This window comes from Ctenocephalides felis, unplaced genomic scaffold (assembly GCF_003426905.1).
Source record: "Ctenocephalides felis isolate EL2017-DRISC unplaced genomic scaffold, ASM342690v1 CF-g0.4_SCAFFOLD_03571, whole genome shotgun sequence".
Classification (NCBI taxonomy): domain Eukaryota; kingdom Metazoa; phylum Arthropoda; class Insecta; order Siphonaptera; family Pulicidae; genus Ctenocephalides; species Ctenocephalides felis.
This window is the reverse complement of record NW_020539725.1, coordinates 10,759,155-10,779,138: the sequence shown is the minus strand read 5'-3', so window position 1 is coordinate 10,779,138 and position 19,984 is coordinate 10,759,155. Positions and strand designations below refer to the sequence as shown.

Genomic DNA, 19,984 nt, shown 5'->3' with positions numbered 1-19,984 from the left:
ATTGTCTAATATTTATAAGAATTATATAAACTGAATTGCAAAGTTGAAATTATTTGTTTAAAGTATATTAGAACTATAGTCAGAATTAAAAATAAAATCTGAATTATTTTCGATATACAAAAAATTAAAAAAAAAAAATTGAAACAAAATTTTTTTTTCAAAATCAATTATTTTGTTAAGACAAGCAGAAAGTTCTTTGAATCATTCAAATCGGACGCTTAGTTCTCTCAAAAACTGCCATTTTTTACATATTTAGCTCCGTATCTTCGAAATGGCTGGGCCTGCCTTTGCCAAAAACTAATAAACACTTCTCCCAATCATTACCAATCGAATGTTTTTTAGATCATTCAAATCGGATACTCCGTTCTCTCAAAAAGTCGATTTTTATTTTCTGCACTCTTTGCTCCGTATCCCCGAAACGGCTGGACCTGCCTTTGCCAAAAACTAATCAGCTCTTTTCCCTATCGATAGGAATCGAATGTTTTTTGAACCATTCAAATCGGTTGATCCGTGCGTCCGAAAACGTGACTGGAAATTTGTATCCATACATACATACACACACACACACACATCCATTTTTTCTGAGGCATGCCAAAATGTTCAGAAACCTTCAAAACGTCGAGAAATGTAAAAATTTTCAATTCCGATTTTCGGCCCATTACAATAACTTACCCTACTGGAAGTTAATTAATGCCATTTTGCGGTCAAAATTTGTATTACGTATCGTATTACAAATTTTGTGTAAATTTTGTATTTCGACTCTAAAACAGCTATCTATGCAGCTCGATTGATTTAAAAAATGTTCATAGTTTTTTAAAAATATATTTTTTTTTAATTTCAAAATTCTCAATAGTCTTTTTTCAAAGTTTTGAAAAAAATTTATAGATTTTTTAAAAAAATTCAAGATGTCATGCACCACCGACTTGAATGATTCAACGAAGTGTACGTTCAAATTGGTCGCGAGACATACTGCTTAGTTTTCGCGAAAAGTAGGTCTAGCTGTTTCGCAGGTATGGAGCGGAGCAAAGGGTTCAAAAAATGGTCGTGCACCGTTTGAGAGAACTGATTAGAATGTTTCTAAAACATTTTACTTGTGTTGACAGTGTGAAGTAATTAGTTTTTATGGAATTCAGATCTAACAATTTTTAAAAAATTTGAAAATTTCAAAATGTTGAAAAAAATTTAAAATTTCAAAATTTTTAAAAAATTTGAAAATTTAAAGAAAATATATTTTTTTCAAATTTTTTGTCATAAATATTTTTTTCGAAAAAGTTATCTCTAATTTTTTATGAGATAAGATCTTCGAATGCTTTTACTCTATCTGATTCGTAAGATACACATTTGTAGAATACGCTCGTTGTCTAATTTAATAAAATAAGCATTTAAACATTTGCGGCACTAGTAATAATCTTTTTCAAAATATTTAAAACAATTGTTATAATCATTAATAAATTTTCATTAATTATTGATTATTTTTACTCCTCGAATGTTTAATTTAATTTAAGTTCCAGCAATTTGTCCTAAGACACGATGCCACTTACAACTAGCTTATAATTCCTTTCAGTCATGAATGAAACATTTAAACAGATGCAAAAATTTAATTTTCTTTTCTAGCATATATTCTCTACCGATCATACTATTACTTTATATATAAGCTCAGTAAATTCAGTCGGCTAGGGACCCCTCTTCGCGGGTTATCAGTGGCGTAATATCGACCCAAGGTCTCTAGTACGAGGTGCCGGGGATGGATACAGTCAGGGGTGCATCGGAACCGTCTTTTGTCAGGTTTAGGGGTATCGAAAATTATATCTGTCTAGAATTATATCAGTGCTTGTGGAACTTTCGTAGTGCGGTGCGGTAACCTTGCTTAAGTATTTAAATTGGTCAAGGCTTTACAGGAGATCTTCTAGTAATGCTAACATTATCAGCTGATCTCATAGTACCATTATATTTAATTAGATGAATGCGTCATTGTGCATAATTTATATTGCACTTTTTTAATGCACTTAAATTATTGGGATTTTGAGAAACTACCATGCACTTTTGAAACATTTAATTGTTTTTTTCTGGAAAAGGGGTATTCTGGTCTAGAATTAAAATAAATCGATTTATTTTTTTTCGCATATTTTCAAAGTTTAACTGTTCAGGAATATGCATTGAAAAGAATTTTTCAAAATTTAGATTATTTTCGAAAATATAGCTATTTGACTACGACAATTCTCATCTGTTTCCTTCTTAAACGAAACTTCAAACTCGTTTTTATGGAAACTGTCTTTTTCGATACATTTCGATAACCACGATTTCTCAACTTTTACTCGACCGTTTTACTTGAAATTTTTACAGAATTTTCTTTATAGACTTCAGTATGAAACTCTGAGTATGAACGGCGTTCATCACCCAAATTCCGATCGATCCTTTACTCATTATAAAAATTTGGAGTAATTTTTTAAAGAAAGTTATCAAAAAGTATTTTTCTTTCAGACAGTCGCTATTTCGTGACATTATTCTAGATTAAAAATAAATTTTTCTTCAGATTATTTGGAGGGCTAAAATAATGGGTATGGTCAGGTGACAATTTGTTGAAAGCCCCAATCATCAACTTCTTGAATGAAAACTTTATGACTATATTTAGTTTTTACTGAGTTGTTTTTTCCAACATTCCTTTGTAGTATACGATATCCCTTTTTGGCCGACTATTGTAAATTCATCAAATTTATTGAATGTCCTTTACTGGACAGTTGTAAATAAAAGAGATAATAAAAAAAAATTTAGTTTTTATCTTATTTTATATTCTTAGCACATTAATTGATAACGTCTAAAAATTGAAAGTAAAATATTGTTTGCTATTTATTTAAGGCTTTGAAAATATTGCATAAAATTCATGACTCTAGACCAGAATATTCCCTTAAGAAATATAAATGATGAGTTTTAAATTGACTGAACTTTATATTTATAATACCCCCTTATGAGGATTGGGCCCCACGTTGGTAAACACTGCGTTACACAAAACAATTGTTGCATTAATAGTATAATTTAATAGTTTGTAAATAACATATTGATTTTTTTTCTATTTAGAGAGATAGTTCAATTATTTTCCATAATTAAAACGATTGATCTATCTGTAGCATCAAGCTGTCGGCCAACATGTATGTCTACATTCTATACACTGCACTGCGATTATATTCTAGGAGTATTTCGTTCGATTAATTCATCTTCAAGAATGCCATCGAATTAGTTGTTTAATATAATAAATGAAAATATTTGCAACTATGCTTTCGAGAGATTTTTAACCTCATTTGCTCACGTCAGCGCATAGTGACACCAACAATAATAAGGCGATTTATATGTAAACGTTAGGACAGGTGTGCTACAACAATATTCACGATCCACTAGAAATAATTATGACTTCAATTAGAGTGGGTAGTATTTTACCGTACTGGCAATTTTAATTAAAAAATAGAAAGTTTTTAATTGGCACGGAACTGCACATTAAATGCTATCAAAAGTAATTGAAAAAATACATTATTTCTTGTTTTAAAAGTATATCGTGTTTAAATTATTTCAGATCATAATAATGATTTCTATATTATGGTATTTAAAATTATATTTTTTAATATTGTAATATGAATTAATTGCCAAATATTTTTTACTATAGAGTTTTGGCATATAATTTTGACATCACCTCTGTCTTCTCAAAAAATGCACGTACAATCACTAATTAATCCAATTACTAACTATTTTGGTACTATGTGCCAATACCAACAATTACGTGCAGTACATTTATTATTAATAATGTATATTATGATGCTTGCTGATGGTGTTTCCAAAAAAATAATTAAAAACGTTGAATTGATATAAAAAAATGAATGAATAAATAATTATTTTTATGTATATTTGTAGCCTGATAAATGAAAATATTGAGGGGTGTGCAGAATTATTTGTTCAATAAAAAGGGGGAGGGCTATGAAAAGGTTGAAAACTACTGCCATAATCCAATGTACTTAAGTCAAAAATTGTGCTGCATTGAAATAATATTATACAAAATTCATTTTAGATAATTTTATACTGGCTTATAATGATGCATCTTGGCCATTAAAAATAACATAATTAGAAACATCAAATAAAGCTACATATTGTGTATTTGGGATCTATCGATTGATAATAATATTTATACTCACGGTAAAATTTACTTACGTTTCAAGTGTTGCTAATATGCAAAACTTAATTAGTTCCTATAATTCAACTACTTTTTATAGGCCTCTAATATTCTACCTTGTCAGTATGGGCACTAAATTTATTATCATGCCAAGTTTTATCAAAATCCCAGACAAGCAACGTCTGGGTTCTCCTTGTTGGCTTCACAATTATACGAGTACTTCATTATGTCTTACAGTTTATCAAATTTAAAAAATAAACTTATCAAAAGTATATTTATTCAAAATTTATTTAAAAAATATATCAGTGACGGATAACTGAAAATTATGATAATTGCAGGATGGTAAATGCAGTTATGAACAGATTTGCTAATTATTGCATGCAGGTAATTAATTACTTAATGGATCAATCGTTAGGTTGGGCTTGTTTTGGCCTTCATTGTTATTAACAGTATCACAATTGATTAAAGAATTATAATAGAAATTAATAAAAAAACATGAAGTTTTTTAAATAAATATCGCAGCGTGTATAAAATGAAATCAAATGAATTCATACATTGTGGTAATACACAACATACACAACACAGAACTCGAGACTCAAGTGATCTGCTTGCGACCTATACCAGTGGTTGGCAACTCGATGGTCTTCTGATACGAAACGGAGCACTAAAAGTATAAAAGTTCATACTTAGTTCAGTTATATAATACACCCAAATACTATTACTAATGACCCTAAAATTTTATTATTAACTGTATTTATTTACCAACATCTTAAGTATGTTAAGAAAATACCTCAGCAAATCGATTAGACTCTTTCAAATATTTATACAAAAGTGAAAGTGTACAAGTTTTAAATTAATAAAAATTTACTTGTTATTTACCTTAATTAAAAATACGAATTTATTATATACAATGTTGAAACACGAGCACTATTAAATAGTTTACAAACTTCCTTGCAATTTAAGATTGAGGTTGCTGTACTATTTAGTACAATTAAATAGCACATTAAATTAATTATCATGATAAAGGCTTATTTGATAATCGTAACTCGATAAGTCCTAGTGTCAATTTTTATTTAAAACTGTATATGATGAACAGTCTAAATAATTTTTTTTTCTGAAAACCTCATTTTTTTGTTTAGAAATACAAAACTTAATAATATTCATTGTTTCTATCTAATTGAAATTAATACAATCATCCAAGTGCATAATTAACTTTAGCATATTGGGATTAAATATAATACATGATAAAAGAAATATCGTGAAATTCCAACATGCAAACAATTATGTAGGGTAGGGCGTGATAAAAGGGCAAATTTGACTTTGATCAATTATATTGTAAAAACCAAACCAATTACATTATAAAAAATACGATATATCAAATAGAGTACTATCTGACTATGTTCAGCAAAACTCTAATCAATCGCTGTATAGTTATAGGCCTCCTTTTTTGTATTTTTTTTTCAAAAATTTGCCATCTGGTCCTTTTTACACTATAGACAGTGTAAAATGGAGCAGCCAGTTTGAGAACAAATTTAATGTCTTATTTTTAATTTTAAAGAGATTTACGAAATAATAGCTACAACTATTCAACTAAAGCAAAATGTAAATTTCATGGGCACATTTTTTACAAAGATAACAATATATAATCTTGTTTATAATCTTGATCTTGTTCAGAAATATTCATCAGTAGAGTTGAAATAACTATTATTTTAATTTATTTCTTGTAAAATGGATTTTTTAAACTGAATCTACACTTTCATTTATTATTTTTTATTTATTATATATTTTTTACAGTAGAGTTTGTAGGTTTTCAAAAACCATTTTTTGGCGGAAATTATGAAATTCGAAAACCGGATTTTTATTTTTTAAAAATCGTTTTTTTAATATACGAAAGAAAAATGACAAGACAAACGGTTTCAGATGGATGCAAGCGCTTTAGTTCTCGGAATCATATCAGTTCTATAAGATTTTGAAACATATCAATCCCTTCTGGTTCCAAGAAACATTGTGTATTGTGTATTGTATTAATTGATTTAGATATTTCATTAGTTTGACTAAAATTCGAAACCGGTTTTCTGAGGAAGTTAGAATTCGGAAATCGGATTTCTGAGATGTCGGTTTTTGCATAAACCCTAGTTTACAGCTTTGCCAAGGTAAAGGTTCTGTTGATCCTCCTGTTATAAGGGTATATAAAAACATCTGTTGAATCTAACTTAAAATTATCAAACAATTAATTAAAGTACATCTAAAAATATATTAAGGCCTCGTAAACTAAACAACAGTGCAAAAAATAGGAAAACTAACAACGAAAGAAAATACTTTTGTTATAGATTTTCAAACATGGTCCTTTATCTCTTGATAGCGACGTTGCTTGATTTAAGGCGATGGCTGGCTATACATCTTTTCTTCTCTACTTTCAACTATTGTTATTAAAAATTGTTTGTTTTTGGAATACCGTTGGAGGACCTTTTTACCCGCGGACTTTTAAGCCTTGCTCTACACTGCATATAAATATTAGGACGTGATAGGATCAGAAACTAGGGGTTGGGTGAGAAAGTTCAATTGGAAATAAAGACTTTAGAATATTTTATTGCTTAATTATGAAATTTGTAAGCTCGTAATCGTTGTACCAAAACATGTTTTGCGAATGATTTTTACATTAGTTATGGCTACTCTAGTACATTTTTGTAAGAATTGGTTAAATGATTTAATAATGTATTTTTTAATAATTACCTCAATATTCTGCTATAAATGTGTATAACGAAAACAAAAAATACTCTCGAATTTACAGAGAGTGAATGTTTACAATTGCTGACTTGTACTATTCTTTTACACAACTTCGGCAGTGGTATGCGTTCTCTTTATTTTGATCTCTCCAGTGAACGTCTGCTGTGTGCAACTAGTTTTCACATCTAGAAATTAGATGTAATGCAAAGCTTACTTCAAATATTATTATGATACGTAATTATTAGAAACTTTCAATATTAATACCTACATAACAAGATAAAAAATATGTACTCTTTAGCTTTTTTTACTTAAATCGAAATTTATAATACTGAATTGGTTTGTGAAATTTATAAATTTTATTTTTATATTTTTCTCAAACGAATAGTGCCTCAAATCAATTTATATTTTTATAACGTCATGTTATATTATTAACATTATTTTTAAATAAATTGTAATTTAACACTGAATGTGTTTGCAAAATTTCTAAATTCATGTTTTAGATTTTATTAATTAATTTCATGTTTTTGCCTCAAAGCAATTTATATACTTAAAACCGTTAACATTATATTAGTAACATTATTTTTTTATATAAATTGTAATTTATATAAATAAATCAATGATATAACATTGAATTTGTTTGTAGAATTTATAAATTTACATTGTTGATTTTAATTTTGTTTTAATTTTTCTCTCATTATCTTATATATTATTTGATTATCTTATATTATTGACCATAGATTTTTATATAAATTATAATTCCTAACTGAATTTGATTTTTAAAATTTTTAAATTTATATGATTTTATAGATGCAATTTATTTTCTTATAATGTTATTAAGCTATAAATTTTTATTTTGCTATTAAATAATTGTGGCTAGGAATATTATCTCTTAGAATTATGTATAGAAAATGAGGTGTTGAAGTTTAATAAAAAAAAAGAACACCTAGGGGTAGAACAAGGAATAATGTTATAAACAAAGCCTGATTTTTTATAATATATTAAAAAAAATATATAAATTACAATCTATCAATTATAAAATATAATAGATATAAATAAAAATTAAAAGATATTTACTAATTACATTGATTTTTAAAAGAAAAAACCCAGTGGTTTGCGTTTTATTTGTTTGCTATACATCAAAGATTTGATACAGTCTGAAATGCACAAGGTATCTATTTCCATCAATTTCAATAATTAGTGGTGCGTGGCATAAGGAAAATGCTGGAACACACTGTGCCGAAAAAAATTTTTTTGAATCATTCAAATCGGACGCCCCGTTGCTGGAACTTACCGTGCCGAAAAAACGCCCCGTTTTCTCACAAACTGAATTGCCATTTTTTGTTCCATATCTTCAAAACCCATCATTATTAGGAATCAAATGCTGATCCATGTTCTCGAATTTTTCGACGAAAAATTGTATCCGCCCTTACATCCATTTTTGCTAAGGTATGCCAAAATGTTCAGGAGTATTTGAAACGTAAAGACATAAAAAATAAAATGAACTTAAAAAATGTATTGATGTTATGCTCAAGAGAGTATATTGGTAGAATAAAAATATGTCTAGAACTGGATATTAATAGAGTTAGAACACTAGCTGTCTTAAAAATACCTAAATAGTAACGCTTTTGAAAAAAATCAATAAAATTTTCTATATGTTTCAATCAGAATTTTAACCAAAACAGTAGTAATTCTGCTAAACAACTTTCATCTGATTACAAATAACCGTAAATTATATCAATCGTATTTAAAAGAAACCGTCTCCAGTATTAATTCAAATCCAGTACATCATGCTTCATTATGAATCAGTAATTTCAGAAGAATTTAAAACAATGTATATGTTTTCTTTATCATGACGCATTCTTATTTCAAAGTAATTTTAAAACATCAACGATAATACAGCGAACGAGCGAAGGAAACGCATCGCTTGTAAGTTGACACAGTTTAACAAACGATGGAAGATAATGCCCCGACGTGTTGCTAAATATATTGTGTTTCGTTCTATCTTATTATCTGTAGTATATATTCAACTCTATCTGTGCGCAACGGTGGTTTAGGGACATAATCGATTATTTTGACAGCGATTCTCAAACTGTGGATGTGTGAAAAGACTTAAGTGAAACTAATAAATAATGATATAGATCAATTATTGTTCTTAAGCGTACATAATATACTTGATTAAACGTTGAGAACGGTCTTTATATGAGAATTAATATTTCTTGATACCCTTCCAATAATTAATTTGTATATATTTTCTTTAGCACGGCGATTAAATTATATCTGAATAAACTTTGTTGGATGTAAAATGATATTATCTTCTAGAAATATACACTTTTTCATACTCTTTTCGCTTTCTTTAGTGAAGCTTTTTACTTTTTTCACTTAGGGGGCGTCTATTAATCACGTAATGTTTCTAGGGGGTGGGAGGTTTTGATAAAAAATTACGAAATATCACGTGGGGGAGGGAGGGGTATAGTAAGATATCATGTGTATTTATTTTTTACCTGAATTTTTTTTAAAAAAATCCAAACATTAAAAAAATACAATTTTTTCTCTTATCTAAAAATACACGTAATGTTTGTGGGGAGGAGGGAAATTTTGAATATCACCACGTATCACTAAGAGGGAGGGGGATCCAAAAATCCTTCAAAAAATCGATCACGTGATTGACATCTCCTTATCTAGATACAAAGTATGATCGGACCAACCCATAACGAAAATGAAAATTTTCCTTTTTTTTAAAATTTCAATGTCTTCTGAATGAATAATTACCACGTTAAAAAAAGTTGTATTTGTGTGTGTGTGTGTGTGAATATTTGATTACAATTTTTCATCCACGATTTCGAGGGCGCTGATCAACCGCTAACAATGGTCTATAAATACAAATAATGAAAGTTACAGTATTTATAAAGATCTATTGGAAAATATTCAAAATAATTGTTATTAATCATTGATCAATTTTCATTAATTATTGAGTATTTTTATTCCTCGAATACTGAACTAAGGTCCGGGCATTTCCAGCAATTTGCCTTAAAAGACAATGCCACACTAGTTAAATATCGTTTAATGTAGCAACTTTTAAAGGGCAATATTATAGTTAAAGATATAGATAAAAGTCACAAGTTATTGAACCTAAATGAACCTTAGTTAATTAATTAATTCATCTTTGTTTAGGTTTCGGCCGGTCAGCAGCTTCATCTCTCTGGTGATCTAAAATCGGGCGTGTCTGTAGCAGCGCAGCAGGGCATGTTCTTTAGCCAGGCTTCTTCGGGCAACAATGGCTCTGGCACGGGTTCAAATTCAGGGGGCAATACGAATGTCGGCAGCGGAACTGGCAGTGGTGGAATGCCACAACCTGCTAATGTTACCGGAGAATCGTATACAGTATCGCAATCTCAAACTATCAATTTTACGCAGCAGACCCTTAGACAGAGGCAACAGCAGCAACAACAGCAACAGCATCATGCTGCAGCAGGACATCCGGGAATGTCTCAAGGCACAGGTTGGAAAAATAAATCATTCTTAGTTTCTATTTTATTGAATAATAGTTGAAACCTTTGTTATTGAAAAACTTTACTAAGCATGTAAAGTAAACGTAAAGTATTAATATAAGTAAAAAATACAGATGTTAAATAGTATAATAATAAATGTATAGAATTTGGCAAGTGATTAGGCTTGATAGACATACCCAAACGAAATTCTAACTCATCATTTTTTTCTAACTTTTTTTAGTTTTGATAAAATTGTTTAATAATTCTAATCAATTATATTTTTAAGGTCTGGGACATAATGGTCCTAATCACATGGGTATGGGTCCACAAGGAATGTCGCCGGGCGGTCCTGGCAATCCTATGGGACCACACGGTGCGAACTCAATGCAAATGCATCAGCCTGGAGCTGCAGGTAATTTTTGTATTATAAATTAATCCACTCTTGATGATATTGCATTTTTGCACAATTACCTTGGATACTCAAGTGTTTTGCCAACTTTTCTTCTGTTTGATGAATTTCAAGTTTCAAAATAAAAAAAATATTTTATACAGTACTTTTAAATGCTTAATAAACTCTTGAAAATTTCATAAATTCAACATGTAACATAGAGACATATTTTTACCCTACATATTTATTCTTATTTTTTTTCAATGTTTAGGAATGAATCAAGCAAATATGACGATGGCTCGGGAACAGCATGCCAAACTTCTACAGCAGCAGCATCAGCATCAGCAACAAATGTTGCGAGCGCAACAAGCTGCTGCCATGCAACAGAGCATGCAACAGCAACAAGTTCACATGCAGCAAGCGCAGCAAGTTCAAGTAGGTGCAAGACCACCGCCACCTGATTATAAAGCATCTGGTGCTGCAGGAGTAGGAGTACAGCAACAGCAACTTCTTCATCAACAAATGATGCAACAACGTTTCCAGGGCTCCATGAGGAGAGCGCAACCTATTCCGCCATCTGGTTAGTGCTATTTTTTTAAACCACAAATTTGCCTATAATAATGATATATAAATCTATATATGATAAATAAAATAAATTATATTCATGTAGGTAATTAAAATAGAAAATTTGTATTTGAAAAAATAATACTAATACTAATTCTGTGTAAATTGAATTACTAAAATATCGTAATTGTACCAACTAGGTCCAATGATGCGACCAGGTCACATGTACATGGGCGGTGTGCAACAGCAGCAGCAGACTAGCATCCATTCGTCATCACGTATGCCATTCCATGCTCAACAGCAACAGAGGGCTCCTAATGCGCAGGTCACGGCTGATGGCTTAGCCCTTGGTGCCGGCCATCAGGGTGCTGGGGCTGCAGGAGGCGGCGCAGAATGGCGCCATGTTATGTCTCAACAGCAAAGCGCTGCATTCCACTCCTCGGTCGGAGGTCCGGGGGCCGGCAGGTTTCATCCACAACAGCAGCATATTAACACTGGTGAGTTATAGCATAGCTTTTAATTGTTTTTCCAGAAGCCAGTTTTTATATATTTTTTATTATTTTTACAAAATGCATGGAATGAAAACATCATCTAAATAAGACTATGAAAATTAATTATACTACTGCTGCAATTGCTTAGTTATACTATAAGGTTTGTTTATATTTCTTGTTTGTTGTATCATACGGAAATGTTAATTAGCATATTATTTTAATTTGAATACAGAATGAGCTGAAGCTTGCTTTGCTTTAATTTTTTGCTTTATTTTTCAGGATTTGGTATGTCAGGTGCTCAAGGTGGACCCATGCAAATGACTCCTGCTCAAATGCAACATCACCAACAACAACAGGTTAATAATATATTCTAACACCATAATGAAAATTCAAATTATATTCAATATTTTAATAATTTGTGTTTTTATAAGAAATTGTTTTTCTAAACGCTAAATTAACCCATTTGATTTTCAATTTTACAGCAAATGATGAGGGCTCATCAAATGAATGCAATGAATAGTGACCCACAACATCAGAATCATATACACCAACAACAACAACTGCAGCAAATGCTATCACATCAACAAAATCAACAACCACTCAGCTCTAATATGACACACCAAATGTCGAATATGTCCTCAGTGCACATGTCGCAGACTCAGTCAATGACAATGAATGGTCAAGCTGGAGCAGGATCAAATATGACACCATTTGGTAATAGTCCGATAAACAATAGTGCCCCAGATTTTAGTCTGGAATTCTTGGATGGTTTGCCTACAGGAGATGCAAGTAATTTTTCTGCACAGGAATTGCTAAACAGTTTGGATACCGATCCCTTTAATTTGCAGGATATTTTGTAAAAAGAAATCTCTAAAATCGGTAAGTATTTGATAGATCTGCAATATTTTTGGGTACTAAAAGCTCATCAGATGTAAATATCAAAGACTACAAGTTTATGAGCCGATATAAATAATCATTTGATTTAGTCGAGATATATTCAAAATGGTGCCACCATTCAGAGCTTTTTTTTACTCATTTGATACTTTTAATAAGCAGAATTTTTCTATTTGTTCCAAAGTAAAAAAAAATAATTTTATTGTGATAATTCAGCTTGTAATATGACCTTTAGTAGGTATACGTAAGATTGACTACAAGTAGACATAATCTTCAAATAAAAAATTAACATAATCCGCATTATTCAGGAATAGCATTAAAATAATACAATTCAGGAAAATGAAACATTTCTGTGCATAAAAATTATCTAATAAGAAGGTGATAGTGTGTTTGTCTTAGATCCATATACATTACTGTTATAGTGCAAAAATCACAATATAGATTTACCCATAAAATAAACCCTTAGAAATGAAATTATATAATAGCAAACAACAGATTCGTTGGTGAAAAATACAAAAATCTGCTGTTTGTTTATGAAGATTGTGTCTATGTTTTTTCATGTGTTTGATAATAAATCTTACATAACATCACATTTATCAAGAGTGGAGCAAAACTCTTTCAAAAATTATTTTATCTTCACTTTATATATATATATATATATATATATATATATATATGTATGTATTTATATATAAATATGTTTATATTTCAATGTGTAATGAATTAGGACATTACTAATTAGTTTAAGTCAATTTGACTCTGTGATAGTGAACTGATATTAGTCTCAGATCTTGCAACAAATTTTAGATAGTGGATAATTATTTCATCATACTTAATTTTTACAAATATTAAAACATATTTGTCCAATTTATTAAATTTGAATTCCATCAACTACTGTGATGTAGTTAAGTGGAACAATTATGTTACAACTATTTTATGAACGTAAGTAATGGTAATTGTTTACAGACCTAATTATCCACTGACTGATTTTTATTGATGTTGCCAGTTCTTCCACTAAGCTGTTTTCATATCAACTATCCGTAACTAAATTAGAATTCAACTATTCTAATACTAAAAAATAATGAAGACCAATTAATTTAAACTTTTTCACTTATTTTCTATCCCGATATTACTTGGAAATATGAGTATTGTGCTATTGATTATTATAATGCGCAAATTGGCCATGGTAGCATCTTAAATAATGAATTATTTGTAATTAAAACTGACTTGAAGTAAAATTATAATAAGGGTTGTCAACAAATCAAATAATTTCTCTGGAATCTATTCTGTATATTTATTTTGTTCAGTTAGACTAATCAGATATGTTATATGGCCTATAACTAATAATTATTTTGGCATAAAATTTTTATTTTTTATAGCTTCAATTCAATGTAATTAAATGTGCAAATATTCGGTTTAAAAATTTCTTAACTTGAATTTTGTGGTTTATAACAATCATACATTATATATTATATTTGAAGCCAGTTTTTTAGTGAATATAAATTATCTAAATAGTGTAAATAAACTTTGGACTTGTTATTTAATTGGCATTAATAATCACATAGGTTAGAATGTTTATAGTAATTTATGATATGATCGTAGATAAAGATATTATATTCCTATTATTTTTTTCATATATATATATATTTATTAAAATTTGTATTTTTATATATTTTTTAATTTTAATTTTATATACACATTACAATGTTGAAATATATTTATATAATGGACTTTAAGAACATGTGAATGTCTGATAGAGATATTTTAATGTTTTTAAACTTTCCTATGGTATATCATACTCAAGTTAGAATCATACTCGAAATATTCCATATGCAAATAGTAAAAGCACTTGTGAAAGATTTGTTTGAATAATTATAAAACAGTTTTAATTTACTTCAAACTCCATATTCTAGTACTAAACATGATTTTTAGTTTGTAAATTTTGTATCAATTGAAATTAATTTTACATCAGCAGGTTTAATGAATATAAATTAGTCACATTATTTAAATAATAAAGGAACTGTTATATATATATATGTGTGTATTACTAATAATTATAATAATTCAAATCTTCCACAAGTCCTTAGTTTGGAGTAAAGATCATAGTATTTAATGGAATTAATTTTGATTTTTTTAAATTATGTTATATAAGTATTAAACTAATTCCGCCATTTATTGTGATTGATGTTTAAAATAGAGTTTTAAGAAAGAGTGAGTTTCTGAATTGAAAGTTGTGCTACGTGAGGTTGATTATTACAAAGAATATCTATTCCATTTTAAATATATTAAAATAATTTATGCATTTCAAAGCAAAAGTAGACTTAGTATGTTATATTTGAAATATAACTTAAAAATGTCTCGAACAATCCTTTTAAATAAATAAATAAATTTATAGCATTTAGAAAAGTTAACATAGATTAAATGTACTTAATATAAAAATATATTATACAAAAGATTTGTATAAATTGATGTAATAGTCAATTTTAAAATTAGGGCAATGTTTCTAAAGAACTTATTTTAAAAATTTATATAATGTAAAAATTATTTTCTGCCAAATTCTTTGATTTTTAGTAAATAAGAGAGCTAGATAATATTTTAAATTGTACGTTTCAAGTACATACATTGCAAATATTTTTGTTTCAACAAACTAAATTATATTTTATAATGGTTTGAGTGTTTTTGGTTTTTAATCTCAACACGAGATTTTAAAATGCATTCCATTTTATACCCTGCTAGAAAACTTTATTTTTAACAAAAATTCCCAAATACTTTATCTGGTCGCACATCTCGACATTGATCAATGACTTAACATTGCAATATCATTAAAGAATTTTTTTAGTTAAGTTATCATAATTAATTATATTCTAGCTCTTTATTTTATAGTATATATACCTAATTATAAATAATTTCTGAATTTCAAATCCGAGATATTATATTCGAGAGTTAATAACAATAACTTGAATTAACAATCAGTTAAAAAATATTCACATTGTTCAAATAAATTTTTATTCATTTGTTTCATGCTGGAATTAATATTAATATCATGATACAATTTTATATAATGAAAAAAATTAAAATATTATATAATTAGACGATATGAGACAAAAAGCTGTTAAATTTTAAATAACTTATATAATTTGTTCTCAAATTGATTAATAAAATATTAATTTATGAACAATATCATAACAAGGAACGGTTTCTAAATTGCATACCTAAAATTTTTGTATGCATAGAAAATTTTACTTAAAGATATAGCAGAAAAAATATATAATGTAAAAATAGGTTTAAGAAACTATTATGCATCTTTAAGTCTTCATTGAATAATTCCAATCAAATTGATTGAGGTGATTTCTTCCATCCCGATATATTTATATTATTTATAATTGGTTATAGATAAACTTGCCATTTCATTTTTGTGACACCAAATTTTATTCTAGATTATAAGATAAAGATTAGAAGAATTTTTCACAAAAATGTTTTTTTTGATCATGCTGACATTAAACATGCTTGTGTATTATTTTATTAGTCAACTCTGAATGCATATACTTGATGAAAAATGATATCATGATTAGTGGTAATAAGATACATGTACATGCACAGAGAATTATCAAATATTATTTATTTAGGAACATTCGATGATTAACCTTGGACCAAACTTAGAAAATTCCCCATTATTAATATCTATTCTTCAGTGAATTTTTTTACTCGTATATATATGTATATATATATATATATATATATATATACACGATTGCGAAAATCAGCAATTTTATTTCTTACTTTAGTATTTTATTACTTTGTAAATATGTAAAAGATATATGAGTACATACATACATTTCTATATATATATATATATATATATATATATATATATATATATATATATATATGATGTATGAGTATACAATTTCATATATAATCACACATAGAGACGATAAGGTTATAGACCAATATTTATATAATGTAGGATAAATGGTTTTACTGCCAAATTATTATTATTATTATTATATACATAGATAATAAATATATCATATTAAAATATTATTTCAAGTTTTATTTCTATAATTCAACACTATCTTATAATTTATTGACATAATTTTATTCATATAAATTTGACTAGTAGTCAATATATGGTTTGGTATAGTGATTCTAATAATGCAGGTATGATGAAATAATAATACTATTTAAAAAGATTAAATGATTATAGCATTTTGCAAATACATGCATTATTGAACATATCTTGTAAGTTACATTTGAAGGTTTATTGCTAAAGGTTAACCTTTGATATCAATTGATATCTGTACTTGGATGGGATTATCTTAATCAAATGTAATTATAAATTAAAAATGTCCTCTATGCACGCATTTATATTGAGGGTGTTTACCTTGGTTTAGAGCAATAAGGAAGAATACTCTGCTATGCAATATTTATTTCAAATATTATGAGAGATATTGTATATTTTATTTTTATGTAAGAGATATACGAATACATAACAGGCGTTGCTAATTAAATATATACATGAAACAAATAAAGAGATAAAATGAATGAAAATATCTCTTACGAAAATGAAATTATCTCTTACTGATTAGTTCTGAATAGGAAAAAAATTCGAATACAAGAAAAAAAGTATTACAAAATCACAGAGACATTTTCGGCGTTAATGTAACAAGTATTATTTCCAGTCATAATAATTAAATATCTGTTTTTGCATATATTTTTTATCCAGTATTAAAGTTGTTAATAGTTATAAGGTATTAGTTAATTAGTTATTAACGTAAAGGTTTTAAAGACATTAAGTTTTTCTAGTCACGAGCTTCTTATATAAGAATGAAAAATTTGTATACATATTAAAATGTATAATCCATTTTCTTTGCAGTAACTTTAACCTTCTCGAACGCGGACTCTCTATTCGCTATTCCTAATGCATCGTCTTGAAAAATTCGGATTATTGTTTTTTAACATGTTCAGATTTACTTAATATGATGTAAATCAAATGTAGATAATCACTAATACCCGTTTTTATTATTGTCATAAGATCTTATTCGTCATAAATTTGAAGTTTTTCCGATGCGGACTCACAGTCCGACTCATATGTTTGTAGCAGAAAGTTAAACAAAAAAAAAAAAACTAGTTGTGTATGGCATTGTGCCTTAAGGCAAATTGCTGGAACCTCCCTTATCGTAACTATTATAAATATTATAACATTGTCCAATATTTATAAAAATTATATAATTCTTATAAGTATATATACTTTTATAAGTATATAAAATGAATTGCAAAGTTGAAATTATTTATTTAAAGTATATTCGAACTTAGTCAGAATTAAAATTAAAATCTGAATTATTTTCAATATACAAAAAAAATTTTTTTTTGAAAAAAAATTTGTACAATTTTTTTTTCAAAAGCTATTATTTTGTTGAAACAAGCAGAATCATTAAAATCGGACGCTTAGTTCTCTCAAAAACTGCTATTTTTTGCACATTTAGCTCTGTATCTTTGAAATGGCTGGACCTGCCTTTGCCAGAAACTAATTACTTCTTCTCCCAATCATTACAAATTGAATGTTTTTTAGATCATTCAAATCGGATACTCCATTTTTTCAAAAACTCAATTTGTATATTCTGCACTCTTTGCTCTGTATTTCCTTAACAATTGGACTTGCCTTTGCGAAAAACTAATCAGCACATCTCCCTATCAATAGGAATCGAATGTTTTATGAACCAATGTAATCGGTTGATTCATGCGCCCGAAAACGTTGACGAAAACATGCGGGCATACGAAACACACACACACATCCATTTATTCTGAGGTATGCCAAAATGTTCAGAAACCTTCACAATGTCGAGAAATGCAACAATTTTCAATTTCGATTTTCGGACCATTACTATAACTATCCTGCGGGAAGTTAAAAAAATAGATTCAATTTTTGAAAATTTACGAAGGTTTTACATTTTGAACGATCGGACATGTAGATGAATTAAACGATTTCTCTAATTGCAAGATCGACAACATTGCACTTCAGTTCAGGTCATCTCATATGTATCCTTCTCCTAAGTTAGGTCATAGTTATCATATTTATACATTATTCCACCGCTTTTTAGGTCGCTGCTTGTTGCATTTGTTACGTTAATTACTATAGCACACCTTGTGCTACCTTTTTTAACAAGGGGCGGTTGTCACGCAAATGTTTATATATGTTAATGTTGCTTAAATGTGTCAAAGAAAGTTGCGTTTTTTGGCTACGCTGCAATGAATCGTGCATTGCTGGCTACATCAACTAGAAGCTGAACTGAATTGGGCACTGCATATTTGTTTGCATATGATGCACAAGGTATAATATTATTAGTTGCGTAGTATGTTGTCTTTATTGATTTTGTTGTGAAACGGTAACTTACGTTGTGTTGTGTAAAATGATTATGACGGCGCAGGTCACTTATCTATGGCGCAGGTAATGCAAGGTGAATTATATGTTAAATGGCGCACCATCAACGTGGTGTAGTGCGGCGCAGTACGCGGTGCTGCTCCTTATTGGTCGTATGTCACTTGTGACGTGACAACAGTACATTGACGCTGTTGTTTTAATTCACCTGGGAGGTGATAACGATCAAACGAATTAAACGAATATTAAAAAATCTGTTCACATTCATACACACACATACTTTTTCTAAATTTGGTCTCATTTGATTCAGAATGGCTTGAAACGTCGAGAAAACATAAAATTAGCGAATCGAATTTTTTTATGAAAACATAAACCTCTCCTTCGGGAAGTTAAAAAAAGAAAGAAAGCTTCAGTATTTCCAAAATGACGTGAATCCTTTTTAGTTAAATTTTAGTTTTGCTGTGGTCGATTTTGATAGGTTCGAGAGATCGGAGGTCTCAGCACAGGGGCGTAGCGTGCATTGGCGGGGCCCCGTATCAAAATTTTTTTGGAGGCCCCCTCGGGTATGCCAGAATTTTCCCACAAAAATCTTCACTTATCGTCAATATTTATCCGAAATTTCTACAAACAATTCAAATTTAATACATATACTCATTAATTAAATCATTTAAAACTTATGATGGCTACAGTTTTTGATAAAGTTTCTGTTTCTATGAACAATAATGATCTAATGCTGTTCCTGTATCATCGAAGAATTTAACTTCTCGAAGGAAAATTTAATATTTTTGCCAGAAAATGTTTTTTACAACGATAGGCCGAGCCGATTCCTTGAAATTAGGAGAAGAGTGCTAAAATTTTCGCCCTTATTTCAAAATCATAAACCGTTTGGAATATATC

General features: G+C 28.7%; 1 protein-coding gene across 1 annotated transcript in view; it reads left to right on the top strand.

Moving 5' to 3' along the window:
* LOC113384728 (neurogenic protein mastermind-like) overlaps positions 1–12,690 on the top strand; it is a 51,435-nt gene extending 38,745 nt beyond the window's left edge. Inside the window, exons 6-11 of the mRNA XM_026622491.1 lie at positions 10,055–10,382; positions 10,658–10,783; positions 11,031–11,339; positions 11,524–11,820; positions 12,094–12,170; positions 12,297–12,690. Coding sequence (XP_026478276.1) covers positions 10,055–10,382; positions 10,658–10,783; positions 11,031–11,339; positions 11,524–11,820; positions 12,094–12,170; positions 12,297–12,674 — 1,515 coding nt within the window. The 3' untranslated portion in view covers positions 12,675–12,690. The remainder of the gene's footprint in view (positions 1–10,054; positions 10,383–10,657; positions 10,784–11,030; positions 11,340–11,523; positions 11,821–12,093; positions 12,171–12,296) is intronic.
* The last annotated feature ends 7,294 nt before the right edge of the window (positions 12,691–19,984 follow it).